General features: G+C 45.5%; 1 protein-coding gene and 2 long non-coding RNA genes across 10 annotated transcripts in view; 2 read left to right on the top strand and 1 right to left on the bottom strand.

The window, feature by feature from the left end:
• LOC116569860 overlaps nt 1–8,459 on the top strand; it is a 40,031-nt gene extending 31,572 nt beyond the window's left edge. The window contains exon 3 of the long non-coding RNA XR_004277225.1: nt 5,047–8,459. This is a non-coding gene — a long non-coding RNA (uncharacterized LOC116569860). The remainder of the gene's footprint in view (nt 1–5,046) is intronic.
• TNFSF8 (TNF superfamily member 8) overlaps nt 1–13,290 on the bottom strand; it is a 45,592-nt gene extending 32,302 nt beyond the window's left edge. For both annotated transcript variants that reach the window (XM_032306248.1, XM_032306247.1), the window contains exons 1-2: nt 13,076–13,290; nt 2,939–2,981 (exon numbers count right to left, since the gene is read on the bottom strand). In XM_032306248.1, the coding sequence (XP_032162139.1) occupies nt 2,939–2,981; nt 13,076–13,270 (238 nt within the window). In that variant the 5' untranslated portion in view covers nt 13,271–13,290. The remainder of the gene's footprint in view (nt 1–2,938; nt 2,982–13,075) is intronic.
• LOC116569857 overlaps nt 10,319–15,377 on the top strand; it is a 62,646-nt gene continuing 57,587 nt past the window's right edge. For 4 of the 7 annotated variants that reach the window (XR_004277220.1, XR_004277221.1, XR_004277217.1 and 1 more), the window contains exons 1-3: nt 10,324–12,351; nt 12,460–14,417; nt 14,826–15,141. This is a non-coding gene — a long non-coding RNA (uncharacterized LOC116569857). Of the gene's footprint in view, nt 12,352–12,459; nt 14,418–14,825; nt 15,142–15,377 lie in introns of all 7 variants that reach the window. The other 3 variants (XR_004277219.1, XR_004277222.1, XR_004277218.1) reach the window with 3 other exon arrangements.

The raw sequence follows: 15,377 nt of genomic DNA, 5'->3' as shown, positions 1-15,377 counted from the left end.
GGTACCTTCGTGTGTGTACACGGGCCTGCCTCCTGGGCTCTGGGCCGCTGCCTGCCGAGGGTGTGTGATTTGCTTCTGCTAGTGGCCAAGGGCTCCCTAGACCATACCTGGCTTCTGCCCTTGTCCACTCCAGTCACAAACGACATGTGGCCCCTGGCACCCCTTCCCAGGGCTTTCTGGGAGATGGCTCCCCTCTGCCAGGTGTCTCTCAATGGCTTTTGAAAAGGGGCAATTGCTGCTTGTGTCTGTTTAAAAGGGGGTTTACTGGGGAAGGAGGCTGTGGATATAGATTCCCTCAAGACTATTGTTGGGCTTTTTTTCTTTTCTATTTACATACTGAGCAAAAGAATTGGAGGGTCATAACGTGTCAAAGTTGGAAAGCCCCTTTCATTTAATTTTAGTACACTGGTACTACGTTACAGGTGAGGCCCAGAGAGGAGGAAGACTGGCCCAGAGAAACACAGCCAGCTGGCAGGAAAATCTGTTCCGCAGCCCTTGCTCCTTGGCAATGTTCTTTCCATCTCACCCTAGAACGGTGTCTGCAGTTGGCCAGGTTAGGAGAAAGGTAGATGTACATTATATAAATAGGAGACAGTCAGGGAGCATAGCAACAGCCGGCCATGAACATTTCATGGCTGAGGAATGTCATTCAGGGAAGAGAGAGGACTGGATTCTGATCCCTGCTCTGCCATCAGCTTCTTGGGTGACCTCAGGCAAGTCACCCTGAGAGCTTGGACCTCAGCTTCTCATCTGCGGTAGGGAAATACGAACCCCCACGTTGCTTGCTCGCAAGGTTAAGGTGAAGATCAAGCCAGGGGAGGCACGGGAAGATCCTTGACAAAAGTTTCATAGCCCTGGTGGAGATGACTGTTAGCATTTCTAAAATCTGGCTGCAGAAACGCTGAATTGCCGGCGGAGGTTGGTTTTGGATTCATGCGTGTTCTGATACAGCGATGGCCAAGATAAGAAGGGATTTGATGAGGGACCTAGCCCACGGCTCCCACAGTTTTGGGTTTCATGGACCAGAGAAATTTACACCCAGAGGAAAATTCAGTGGCCAATACAGAATGGGCAGCTTTTGATTTAGTCTCTTGTGCCCATTAAAACAAAACAAAATAACTCAGACAAAAAGCAAGTGAACTTAATTTGCATCTGTTCCAGCTTCATGTTGTAAAAGAAAGGGCAGTTCTATGCTCTCAGAAAGGAAGGATGTACTCTCAGAGGAAAAGAGCACCCCTTACATTAAAATAGTTGTTGGCTATGGAAAGAAGGGGCTACCTTCTTCTTTTTCCTATTTCACCCTGGGCTGGTGAACACCAGCATAGGGCCAGACCGGCAGTCGGAGTCTCTGTGCTTGGCCACCTGTGAAGGACGGACTCTGCAGGTACAGGAACAGAGATCCAGACTCTCTGGGGTCCTATTGCCTCATCAAAACTACCCTGGTCATTGAATCGTGTTCCTGTTAAAGACTGCCTCTCTCTCTCTCTCTCTCTCTCTCTCTCTCTCTCAAGACATGAGAAGTTCTGGTCTTAACTTGGAAGATCTGGGGGGTATGTGGTGGTGGGATAGTGGGGGTGGAGAAGGAAAAATGACAGTGACTCAGTGTGCCGGGATGTTTTGCAAAGCTCCGTGAGAACGTGCGTTACACGTTCTGACTCCCAAACCTGTGCTGTTTCCTAAACAGGGCTCTCAGACTCCGTCTGCTCTGTGCGTCACAGCCAGCCTCTCGCCTCATTCTAGAAATAAAGTTGCATGGACCCACAGCTGTGCCTGCTGGTTTTCAAAGTCTAGCGTTACGCTATACCACAGAGGCATTATGGGAACTGAGGTCATTGTGAAGTAACTCCAGCCAAAGTTATAGCCTATTTTTACAAGGCTGTAGTTATTAGTCTTCCTTGAAAGATCCAGAATGCTTGTGTGTTTGCGGCTTTTGCTTCTACTGGCTAAATGTCTGTGTGATAGATAGCAGGAAAGGCCTCCTGAAGAAAACTCCCTGTGGGAGGCTGTTGGTATGCGGGGCTGTGTTCAGACCCTGTGTCCCACAGATGCCCTGGTGTCTCTAGCGGGGTGCCCACCATATCCCACCCTTTCTTTTTGACTTTTTTCTCTGAGCTGTCCAGTTATCCAGCTGTGATGCTATCTAAGTTCTAAAGGTTATAAGGCAGAGATGGGTTCATGTTCTGGGGTGGAAAAAAAAACAACTAAGAGATGGGGACATCTGGGTTCTGGCTTTGGCTCCATATGACCTTGGACATGACACTCTACTGGCTCTTATTGTTCCTTTTCTGCGTGAGGAAAACATTCACCAGATGATCTCTGGTGTTACCCTCAGTGTTAAGCTACCTCTGCATATCCCCTCTGGGCCTCATAGAGACAAAGCGTTAACTAGTGTGTGCAATGGTAGGACAGGTGAGGGGGAAATCTGTTTTTACAATCTCACCTTCATTAAGGCTTTTGGATACTACATGTTACTTAATGATTACAATATGCCAGTGGCCATACCAAGCAATTTATGGATGAGATCTGCTTGCCTTCTCCAATTCCTTCATGAGGTAGGTAGTAGGTAGTATTATTCCCATTTTATAGATTAAAAAACTGAGGTTCCGAGGCAGGACGGAGAGCCAAGATTCATACCCACATTTACCTGACTCCAGATCTCAAGCTCGTAACACAACTCTCCCTTGCATGCCTGTCCATGTCCATGCGATGGCCTATGGCACAGGTGGAATTGTCATAAACCAGAGAGCTGCGGGCACCAGGGTACCGTACGAAGGCTGTTGGGATGAACGCAGTTACACCAGCTCAGCTCTGAGCAGCCTTCACCTTTGCCTCCATTGGCTTTTCTGCTGGGCACTGCTAGGATGCTTCTGGGGGTTAGTCCACTATGATGTCATATGGATGATTTAATATACATCTACTCCCAATTCCAAGGTCTTACCTCCTTTAAGGGGGAATTTTCCTGGTGGGTTGGGAATGGAGTCCTGGAAGAGAAGAAAGGAAAAAAGAGGCAGCGTGAGATCATCATCCAGTGGAAAGGATTCATCTCTTTCTTTTCCATTTTGGTTGCCCTCCAAGTGCGATGCAATTTAGAATTCATGTTCCATTTGACTCTTTTTTGTTTTTTAAATTTTTTAATTTTTTTTATTAAATTGATTTATTTATTTTCAGAAAAACAGTATTCATTATTTTTTCACCACACCCAGTGCTCCATGCAATACGTGCCCTCTATAATACCCACCACCTGGTACCCCAACCTCCCAGCACCCCCCCCGCCACTTCAAACCCCTCAGATTGTTTTTCAGAGTCCATAGTCTCTCATGGTTCACCTCCCCTTCCAATTTTCCCCAACTCCCTTCTCCTCTCTAACTCCCCTTGTCCTCCATGCTATTTGTTATGCTCCACAAATAAGTGAAACCATATGATAATTGACTCTCTCTGCTTGACTTATTTCACTCAGCATAATCTCCTCCAGTCCTGTCCATGTTGCTACAAAAGTTGGGTATTCATCCTTTCTGATGGAGGCATAATACTCCATAGTGTATATGGACCACCCCAATGTTTATAGCAGCAATGGCCACGGTCGCCAAACTATGGAAAGAACCAAGATGCCCTTCAATGGACGAATGGATAAGGAAGATGTGGTCCATTTGACTCTTAAAAAAAAAAAAAATGAATTCGCTGACCCAGTTTACATAGGGCTTTCTCGTTCATTTGCTCAATAACTTGCCTATCGGAAATGCAGTCTGAGGGTTACTATCCACATTTTACAGGTGATGAACTAGGGGGCCAAGCAGGGTGAAAGGAAAAGTTTCTGGCGGCTCTGGGGACCGGAATCTGAAACTCATCGCCCTGTCCAGGCCTTTTTGTTTTTGCTTCCACATTTGATATTTTCCCCCCCTTCGGTCAACAAAAGAACAAGCAACTGTAATATATAAATATATGTGGGTTTTTTTCCGTATTTGATTCATCAAACGGTGAAGTATGCTGAAAACATACCTGGGAAGGTACATCTCTCCCTTTCCTGTGGTTGGAAATTCTGAATTAATCGAATGTTTATAGGCCAAGCGTTGTGACGCAACAGTAAATAATGAAATCGGGTCTCTGCCGTCAGGACCTTATTACACATTTATATATGATTATAATATCCAAATATTTATAACTATATAACATAAATAAGCACAAAGGAATGTTATATATTTATAAATTCACATTATATTTCATATTATTTATTTTATAATAAACATAAATATATAGAGAGATATTTATACAGATATGTAGGGGGTTGATAGAAGTAGATTGTCTTTTGAAGGGGGGCTTCCTGGGCTGGGGACTGGAGGGACTGATAGGGAGGTCTTGTTGCGGTGCTCTGAGCAAGAAGGCGATAGAAGCATATGGGCACACTTCTTCACCCCTCACAAATCCCTCAAACACGGACGTCCTCAACCCTAGCCTCCCTCCCCTTCTCCCCAGCTCAGCCATGGAACTGCACCTCAGGTGTCTTGCCAATATGGAATAAAGTATCTTATTTCTCTTTTGACTTGTCTAGGTTGGGGTCATGTGTAATTCACTGGACTGAAATACTAATAAAGACCTAGAGAGGGTGTGACACTGACGTGAATGAAAATCACTCCCACATCCAGAGCAAGAAGTTAGCATCTGTGCACATCTGACTTCCTTAGAGTTCTGTCTGAACACCTAGGACCATCTGGAGTTTCCCTTATATTCCGCCATTTCCCTGGGGGCTCTGTCCTTTGCCTTCCACTGATGGCTCATTTTCTGATAAGTGGATCCCTCCTCCAGCCTAAGTGTGTTGTAATGAACCGAGGAAGTCTCCCGAAGGCAAAGCCTTGGCATACCCCTGCCGTGCAGATGGCAGAAGTCAGTATTAACTTTTGGCCTTCAGTTTTTCAGGGCAAAAGAAGTGAACTTGGCTTGGACGCTCCTTCCCTCTCGGCTCTAATAGTCTATGATTTTATTGCTTTAGCTGAAAGCTCTTAACCTGAGTAGTAACAACGTGCATTTGTGGTCTCTCAACTGTGCCTGCAGTTCATAGGAAAACCTGACATCACCAAATTCCCCTCCGTGTTGCCTCTGTGAGACTGTGAAGAGCGTTTCGAAATCTAATGAGCAGCAAGCTTACTACCGAGTATGATCATCAATTAGTGTGATGTGCAAATGGGCGAAGAAAAGCATCTATGTTTAAATGTGGTGCTAAGATGGTTGAATTCGTCGAACCCCCAGGAAAGGGTCCGGAGAGAGTGAGAGGAGGCTAGCTAGCACAGTAGAAGCACTGGGAGCATCCCAGGCTCCATGAGCCATCCCGGAAATACCAGGAAGTCAGACATTCAGCACCTGTCAAATGAGTACCTGGTCTGGTGTGTGCCAGGAACTATGTTAGTCACGGAAGACACCCTGTGGATTTTATGGCTTAGTCATTAAAGCCGTCATTTAAGATATACAAATAAATATAAGAATTGAATTGCAAGTTGAGGCAAGGACAACAAAGGAAGAGAGCCGTTCAAGGTAACCTTTCTCAAACTTAACGCATATACGCAGATCACCCAGGGTGGCGGTTAGAGCGCAAATTCTGATTCAGCTGGTTTGGCTGGAGCCTGAGAGTCCGTATTTCTGACAAGCTGTCAGGTGTCCCTGAGGCTCCTGGCCCACGGAACACACTTTGTGTACGTGGCAAGGTTGTAAGAGATAATATCTGGGAGGGGGACCTCATTTATATGGGGGTCAGAGGAGGCTTCTGTTGGTTATTGGAGGGCTTCCTGGTTTCCCAACTTTAGGCGGGAGCATGTCAGAAACAATGTATCTTAGTACAGGGGCCCAGGGCATCCAAGACATAAATGCGATTATTCCTGTTTTAGAGAGCTCCTGGGATGAGGTTTGCCAGAGCTCCTCTGGCTGCCTCTGGTAGAAAAGATCAGGGAAGCAGAGCCAGAGAGGGACCTAGACATCATTCAGTCCATCAGGCTATTTAACAGAAGAGGAACTTGAGATATTCATGAGTCAGTGGCAGATCTTGGATTCAGATTCTCTGGTGGTCTTTCCACTGCCCCAAGAGAGACACTAGCTTCAGAAGGCCAAGGTTGCTGATGCTCATTCTCCCCTCCCTTTAACAATCCTTGCATTTGGAGGTAGAGGGGCAGGGTGTAAAGAGATGGTGACTTTTATAGTTTGCTGGGAGTTGTTTATGCCCGAGACACTATGTAGTGCTATCCATCAACTGCTCTTTTGAAAGGTGCTTCTCAGTCCTACCATTCTCTCCCAAATCTTGCCTGGGGATCTGGGTCCTGGCTGGGGAAATGTGGACCATCTTGCTCAATGACTTGGCTTTGTGGTCAGTGGCACGTAGGTTAGACACAGACGGAAGCTAATGGACCCTCCCAGGCTGTCATTCTCAGCTGCCACTAAGTAGCTCAGGAAACTTCATCTCCACAGTTAACAACCAGAAGCTTCCTTCACTGTAACTCTTTTGTTTCAGACTCCAGGTGTCTGATGGGTATTTCCAACAGTGTTTCTGTGGATGGAGGGAGGAACCCTCACATTTAACCTACTTGTCCCCAGGTGGAATGACTCAGTTGCAATCATGTTCCCTGCCCAGGACTCTGTTTTCCTCTTCCTTTTTGTCACTGTAATTAGAGGGCTAATCATCCTTCCCTCCACTGGCTTGTTGCAGACACAACAAGATATTGTATATAAAGTACTGAAAAGTGCTCGAAATGATAGCTATTTTGGTTGATCCTGATGATGTGCTTAATTTGCCCCCAATACCTTGAAAAGCTCGTTTCTTTTACAGACCAGGGCTGTGCAGAAGCAATCAGATACCAAGTGTGCTCTGGATCCAAATGTCCTTTGAAACTGAAAATGGCCCAAGGCAACCAACATTTAGAATATACCAGGGCGATTACATATCCCCTTCTTTGCTGGCTTCATATTGTCTTGTAAGGTGGGTCATGGAGATTAGGGGCCAGGAACGTTTCCCTTACTTTCAAGCTAGCATGAGGAAGCCCTCCATGAGGCTGCTTAGTCCTCCAGGGATAACTGCTTTCCATGCATCATTTCACTTGGTCTTTACCCCAGGAGTTTGTGACTGATGAAGCCTTGGAAATTTCAGAAGGTCCTACAAATGGTGGATAGCAGGGAAAAGATTCACATCAAATGTGTTGAATTGGAAGGCAATGCTCTTCAATGCCATGCTACGCTGCCTTGCTCGAGTAGGGCAGGATGGAGCTGGGGCAGAAAATTCTCCTGGGACTTAATGAGACAGTAGGTGGAGGTCATAGAAAATCCTCAAGAGAAGACTTTTTTTTTTGCTGCCTTGGTTTTGGTATGGTTAATCCAGGAGGAAACTAGAACAGAGTGGCTTAAAGCAGTGCTTTTCCCACTAGGGATCTTGTTAAAATGCTGACTCTGGTTCAATAGGTCTAGGATGGACCCTCCAGGTTTTTCATTTCTAATAAGCTTTTAGATGATGCCAATGCTGCTGGGCTATGCACCACACTATGAGTGGCAAGGGCTTAAAGACATTACTCATTAGGCCATCAGAACACCTGAGGTCTTCCTTCCCTCAAGGAATTGGGAGTGGGTGTTGGCTACAGGCTGGGCTCATACATAGGTTTAAGAAATCTTCTTACTCTCCTGATGGACATAGCATCCTACTCTCTTACCTACCTCTATCAGCGCTTCTTGCCAGCTATCTCTGCTTCCTGCTCTTCCCATGTGCAGTATGGACTGACTTCTGCTCTGGCCCTGCCACTCCTCTCCTGACACTTGGATTTGCCTGCTTCTGGGCTGTGCCTCTGCTCACTCTTCTGCCTCACCTGGAAAGCCCTGCCCCAGCTCTACCTGCCACTCTCCTTCCTACAGAGAGCTCTTCTCTACTGAAGAATAGCAGTTAATAAATGCAGAAAGAATGACAGGCTTTGGCAATCATCATTCTCCGACCCTTGGCTCATTCCCCGATTCAGACAAGGATCGTGCCCAAACTGTGGAATGGAAGATATTTATATGTTTTTTAAGTACTACCCCAGAGATTACTTATTAGTAAGAAAGACAAAAGTGTTCACCAGCAGTCACCACCTTAATCAAGTAACCATATATCATCACCAATAATGGGATAAATTGACATACGCCCCTAGGTGTGCTATAGTAGTATGTAACATTACCTATGTACTATTCTTGCCCCCAAAAGTTTCATCTGAATATAATCATAATGAATATGAAGCCAAATCCAAAACTTGGCCAATTTTATAAGCACACTGACCCGGACCCTTTGAAAAAGTCAACGTCCTGAGAAACAAACAACAAAGGGCAGAGGAAATTGCTAAATGATTGCTTCTTAATCTTTAGTGTGCATAGGAGTCACCCAGGGAATTTATTAAAGGGCAGATTTTTATTCATTTGGTCTAGATTTGGGCGTGGGTTTCTGCATTTCCAACAAGCTCCCAGGACCACCTGACATAACCAAATGCGGTGTGTGACTGGAGGGTGAATTCAGGATCCCCAATCAAGACACGGCACAACAGCTGTAGAAGATACTTTTGGACAAGTAGGGGGCATTGATACATGGACTATGCATTATTATTAGATGGAACTGCTGAACTGACATTGACTCCCTGGCAGTGATAATGGCCTTGCAGTAAAGAGGAGATGAGTGCTGAGACAGGTGTAGGTAAAAGGCCACGCCACCTGCACCTTACTGTCATTCACATAAGAAGAGCACAAATAGAGCAAATGTTAACCCAGCCAATTTAGGTGAAAGGTTATATGGGTGTTTACCATCCTGTTTTCTATTGGTTTCAAAATTTTCAAAATAAAACTTCAGGCGTAAGATATCCTTCTAATTCTTGGAGGAGGCTCAGATTCTGTTCTAGCTCTTCTGCAAGCCCCGTCCTCGTCCCAAGAAGAAATTCTTCCTCCTGCTCCCACTGATGGCATTCTGTGCCATTCTGCCCTGAACTCAAACTCTTGGGTATTTGGGCCTTACTTTGAGAATCGTCAGAAAACGGCGGTCCTGCTCTGTCGATGTGGGTCCTCCCTTCTTACCCTAGCAAAAGGCTTGCCCCTGAGAAAACTTTCTGTGGTTTTCTTTTCTTTTCTTTTCTTTTTTTAATTGATAAATTGAATGCACTGTAGAGAGTAGTGTGGGTAGAAAGAAGCATCATGGGGCATTTCAACTCACCCCTACATTGTCTTTGAAGGTCAAAGCAAACCCCAAATCCATATCACTGCCACCAACAATCTCTATGCCTAACCGAACGCTCAGTCCACTTTTGATGGGGATGTAGAGTGGCACTGGAAGGATATGTTTGTTTTCTTTTGTTTTTAAAGGCATTTTCTTTACTTACAAAGGGAAAGGAGGCAGCTGCTTTCTCTTTCTAGAAAGGGTCTTCGTAAAAACCTAATGATCCTGAACTCTTGCTCTAACATTTTGGAATGTAAACAAATCTTTTCAGGGACTGGTAAACCCAGTCCCTATGTTTATAGAATTGGCTCGTAGACTGAAGACCTTAGAGCCTCTTGAAATTATGCCTCTACCACCAGCTTTGCAGACTATCTCTTTGTATAACCCCTCCTTTCTGGACAAGATAAGCCACATTTCATTATTTTTCATTTGCTTTGCTGTACAAATTGTGGGAAGTTTCATCCTGATGCATATACGTGTACTCTCTCGGGCTTACTTAATAACAGGTCAGTTTTCTGTTTTTCCATATGGTCATGAAGAGGTGTCTCTTTGTTGGTAGGACTTTTGCTGACTCGAGAGTATATTGGTACAATCTCTTGTATTGATGATATTTACTGAGGTGAAAAATACACATTCTATTTCCCTCACTAGGAATTCTTCCTACAGATATACTTGCAGATATGCACAGTGGGTAAAAATTCTAGAGAAAAATAGAAGTATCCTTCATTAGGCACAGACAAAATAAGTTATGAAGCAGTCGTATAACAGAATACTTTCTGACCCTCCCAAAGAATGAGACAAACTTTCATGCATTGTCATGCAAGGGTCTCCAAGATACACTGTCACCTCAATACAGCAAGGTGCAAAATTATGAGTCTAATAGAACAGCATGTTATGCTATCTATTTGCAGGCACACTTATTTCTGGAAGGACGTGGGAGAGTCTGTTCATAGTGGTCATCTCAGGGAAGAGAGATTGTTGATTGGGTGGGCATGGTGTGATTGAGTTTTAGTTTCTTATGTTTACTGTTTACTTTTCTTAAACCATATGAATATAATATTTTATAATAAATATACTGGCTTAAATATAAATTAAGAAAAACTACCACAGGGACTCCAAAGACATTATTAGACAAGTAGTTCTACAAGAAACACAAAAGCGGGAATTTTGTTGGCTTTTTTCAAGCTCTATCCCCACTGCTTGGAATGATGTCCCACACACAGAAGACGGCCAATAAATATTTGAGATTGAAACCTAAGTTTCTTCTTTGTGTCTCCCAAGGAATTTGACCTTGGAGTTTTTTGGTCTTTAGGCCAATCTCAAGGTAATTTTTGTTGGTTTTTCTACATTCTCTGTGTCTTCTCTTTTTCCATCACTTTCTCGTGCTTATCCATTGGCGCAGAGTGCCCCCTCTCCTCTAATTTGCCTTTCCCACCTGCTTTAAATTTCTCAAGCCAGTCTGGAACTCTAATCTCCAGTGAAGTGGTTCTTAAACATGGGAAAACACCCTGTCTCCTTAATTTGTGGAGTCATGGAAACCCTATGTGGCTACCTTCCATCACTTATTGTTTTAAATTTTGTGCTCATGTGCTTCTTACCCAGAACTGTGACTTCTTAGGCCAGTAAAACCATTCTCATGCTACTCCATCCCTGCCCCTTCCAACCTAACACAGAATGCTATGTAGTCATGGACCCATTCCATTTTTTGATAATTGGGATGTGAGTTTAAGTTTCTTGGGTCTCTCCCATTAACTTCCTTACCAGAAGTCCTGTTAGGGTCTCTCCATTTATCTAAGTTCTACCTTTCCTAGAGTCAGCCTGCATTCCCACTTCTTGCAGGAAGCCTTCCTTGATAACTCAAGGGAATAACTCTTCTCAGCTCTTGCAGTTGTTAATGTCTGGATAATTTACTGGAAATGATGTATGTGCAAAACACTGAACACTTAATATCATGATCAGTATTACAAGCCTTAGCTTTTAAGCAAGTAACTGATATCTGCCAGACTAAAGAAACCATAGCCCACCAAACCCTACAGTTTGTGAAGTGAATCTTTTCATATCCTAACATGAGGAGTAAGTGAAGGAAATGGATGCAGGAGAAGATCAGGTTCTTGAGAGAGGCGCAGGAACGAACTTTCTAAGTGCTTCTGTGGCTGGCTGTGTTAGTCAAGGGAGTGCTGTTCTCATTAAACAATCAAGCATGGTCTTGATGCCATCACTTTCTCAGGATGACTTAGTGCAAGCCCCTTCTCCTTTCTGTTCCTAATTTTCCACATATACAAAAATGGGCCAGAAGAATCCACTATAGTTCCTTCCTGGAAAGAATGGGTTTGAATAAGGACCCTCCCCGAGCTCTCTCCGGCTTTATATTTCACCATCACCCCCCTCTTCCTTCCTTCCTTCCTCCCTCCCCTCTTTCTCAGCAGTTCTAGCTACAGCATTTAACTAAAAAAACTTAAAGACCGCTTCAATTTCTTTTCTTTGGCCGTTGCTATAAAATGATATACTTCTGGTTTACTTCAAATTAGAATTATAGAAATTATCTAGCCTCTACCCCCCCGCCCCCCAAAAAAATGCCCTAGAATATTTTCAGGAGTATTACTCGTAGTAGCTGTAGATGAGCCCATTCAAGGATGCATTTTATAAGTTCCACTATGGAAATCAAATGTTAGTAATTCTTTTTTCTTTCACTTTTATGAAGATATGAGCCTCCAAGCTTCATTTAAATTTCAAAGTTGATGACACTTGAGAAACAGATACCAAAATCTTTTAAAGCTTTGTTCTTTTCAGCAATCCATATGGTATAAAACATTCAACCTAAGACAATGGAAGGAAAACTGGGACAAGTTCTGCAGGGTTGTAATGAAAAATGGGAGCTGGGAAGGAATAAACAGAAACATTCTCACTTTGGCAGGGCATGGAGAGGGAGTGAGTTCTCAAATTACCAATATTAAAACTTTACTTCATTAAAAAATCCATGAGCAATGTATACCATCAATACGGTATTTTCTACAAAAAAGGACACTGGCCGCATTCTCTGTAAACACCAATTTCCTAAAACATGAAGAAGTGCCCTCCTTCGTCCCTTCTGCTTTTGCAACAAATTGTACCATTTCCTCCAAACAAAGTAAATTTCCTGAGACCCCTCTGCCTCTACAGTGGGTACCCATGATTGCTTGTCTGATTGCTTGTTGTTTTAGCATTCTGAGCAATCTCCAAGGGAACAGGTGTTAAAAGCATTTCTATGTTCTGCCTCCATGCTCTAGGTTTCTCCTGACATCCTAAACTCTTCCAAACAGTGACTCAAGAGGAAGCTTTCACCTTTCCCTAGAGGCTTAAATAGCTCTAAGGAGTTAAGCCTGGCCTCCTGTCTTACTCCTTCCCTCATACACTCTGGGCACTGAAACTTAGCTCCTTGTTGTGAAAGCTCTTGGCAACGGAGGAGGCCCCAGAGATCTGAGCAATGTTCCGCCTGAGAACAGAGAACCCTGGAATCTGGTGGCAGACCTTGAAGACATGGTCCTGAGGCGTGCAAATCGGTTATCAGATTTCCTTATCACTTCCTTCTTTGATACGACTCTCCGGCCCAGCAAAATTGAAATCTTAATATCTTAATACTAATTGCTCCCCTCTCTTCTTCTGGCCCACGTGAGTCTGGAAAGTTTTGAGGTGATGGCCGGCTGAGCACACTTTTCTTTTAAAACCTAAATTAGTTCAGAGCGCTGAGTTTCTGTTTTCTTTTCTCCGTCTTTCTGCATGATCTAGGTACTTTTTCCTCCCTTTCTTCTCTACTAGTTTATTAATTTATTCTCAAGGCTCTCTCTCTCTCTGGGGAAAACTGAACAAAAATCGGAAAGGAAAGGCGACCAGGAGTCCACTTACCGTCTTCTGAACTACCAACATCATGATGGTTGCCACAGCAAAGACAAGACACAGAGCCAGCGCCGTGGTGGTGAAGTAGAAATAACCACGACTGGTGGTTCCCAGGTGGCTGGCCACGGAGCCCGCTGGCACATGCATGGCTGTGTCTCGAGAAGGGGCCACTCCGGTGAGTGCTTGCTGCAGCCCTGGGTCCATTCTTATATAGTCTTCCCGCAGCACACCTTATCTCTCCTCATCTGATTCACTTCTGGGCTCATCTCTGTTCCAAGAAGGATTCTCCCCCTGCATCCTGGATCATGTGACGTGGAAAAAAACCTTCATCGGCTGCCACACGGAGACACTCTTCTCTGGGGGCGTGAGGCGAAAGGCGGCAGCAGGGGTGGGGGAGAGGCTCATTTTTCATTGCCAGGGATGAATTTGAGTGCAGACAGAGAAGGTGGTTAATGTCAGAGGGCGAGTAAGAAAATGACGGTTTCCCTACTCTGGGGAGTGTGTGTGTGTGTGTGTGTGTGTGTACAAAGCAACTTCTGTTTCACTTAGACTCAGCCACAAAACGCCTTCCTGCTTGAGAAGCCGCACATTCTCTGTACGAGGCCTGCAGCTCAGAAGACCTCGGTAGAAAATGTCTCTTTGGGGGAGAAGTTGGGGTCCCTGGACGGGGCTAGAAGGACTCCAAAGGATTCAGTCTGATCGTATCAGCTTATGCTGAAAACTGGAGATGCCACCAGCTCCCTGGGAAGGAAGAGCCCACAAATGTGGAGATTCATCCCAAGAGGGCATGCCGGCGGGAGGATGAATTGTGGGGGCGAATCCAAAGAGCAGAAATCTGGAAACACTGATCTTAAAAAAAAAAAAAAAAAAATTTCCTGCTGGCTGCACTGAGGGGGTGTCAGGCGTGCAGAAACCTGGGTTCGCCAGCACGCTCCCTGAAAGGGGAAGGGCCTGGCGATCGGGGTGGGGGTGGGGAAGCAAGTGGAGCAGAAGGTGGGGGTGTGTTCTGTGAGGGGCGCAGGTGCAGCGTGCGGGGCGGTGGGCGTGTGGTTTGCATGCATGGCGCATGTCCGCGTCGCATATGTGATGTGGGGCGCGTGTTGTGTGTGTCTTCTGCTTGGGGTAAGGTGTGTGTGTGTGTGTGTGTGTGTGTGACTATTGCAACTGAAGATCAACCATCTAGTGCGGGGCGCCCGGACTAGCAGAACTTGACACCTTGCCTCACTCCGCTCTCACCTCTGCCCTCTGACGCAGCTCACATTTCCTTTCCACCGAGCGCAAAACTGAGGATCAGAGAATGTGAAAACTGTTTCGGCCAAAGTGGGACATGTCGATCAATGACATCACCCCGGTGCGTAGACATACCTGTCCACCGCCCCCCACCCCCCCTGCCCTCACACCCTCTGCCCCTCTGCCGGTGTTAAATCATTAAATCATCACTGGGCTTCAAGGCTGAAAACCTGAGATCTGCTCTCCGCCCTGCCCCCTATTGGCCTTGGCACCTTGTGGGGGTCCTTATACCCTTCTCCTTCCCCCCATGTGTGCACAGCTGCTGTGCATTTCACATGAGAGTCCTGCCAGGAATGGGGATGGACTTGGCCAAGGTGTTGGCCCACCTGGGTCAAGCACGCTAGTGGTCCCCTGGGCGGAGCGGAGCATTTGGACAGATACAATAGATTCTCTAGGGGACAGCGTTGTCCTTTTGCGGTTACTAACGGTCTCTACTTCAACACCCCATTTAAAATATGAATCACTGCAGAGCTGGGGCCTCCAGCTGTAGCTCTGAAAACTTCATTCGGAAGTACCCAGTCCTCTGTAAGCGCCCGCCCTCCCCTGCCTTTCTGCTCATTTTTGGTGGCACGGTATCTCAGAAGGCCAGCAGGAACCCCAGCTCCTCCTAAGGAAATGCCCTGTATTCAAAGTCAAGCTTGGATGATTCTTCCTGCTGCAAATGCAGTGATCCCAGACAGATGAACACCACTGGAGTTGGGTCAGACTCTAGGGATTGGTCTGAATATTCTTTTCCAGTGAAACCCTAAAATCACAGATCCTGGAGAAGGAAGAGCCATCAAGAGGTAAATTGCTTTCTTGCACTACCTAGAGTGTTATAAATTGTAACTGCATCACGGTTAAGGGAGCTGACCACCTCCCGCTCCGGACCCCAAGTCAGGCTTAGTTTTGGAAGCAGTGGGTGCACGGGTTCCTTTGGTCTAGTAGCTGAGGTGGGGCTGAAGCCAGCCAGTGTCCTCTGGGGTGTGTACCTAGCTGATCTGGTGAGAAGGCTGTGGCCGGCGGTGGACACGGACGAGAG

This window comes from Mustela erminea, chromosome 12, assembly GCF_009829155.1.
Source record: "Mustela erminea isolate mMusErm1 chromosome 12, mMusErm1.Pri, whole genome shotgun sequence".
Taxonomy (NCBI): Eukaryota; Metazoa; Chordata; class Mammalia; order Carnivora; family Mustelidae; genus Mustela; species Mustela erminea.
The sequence above is the reverse complement of the archived record's forward strand: the minus strand, read 5'-3'. Positions and strand labels throughout refer to the sequence as shown.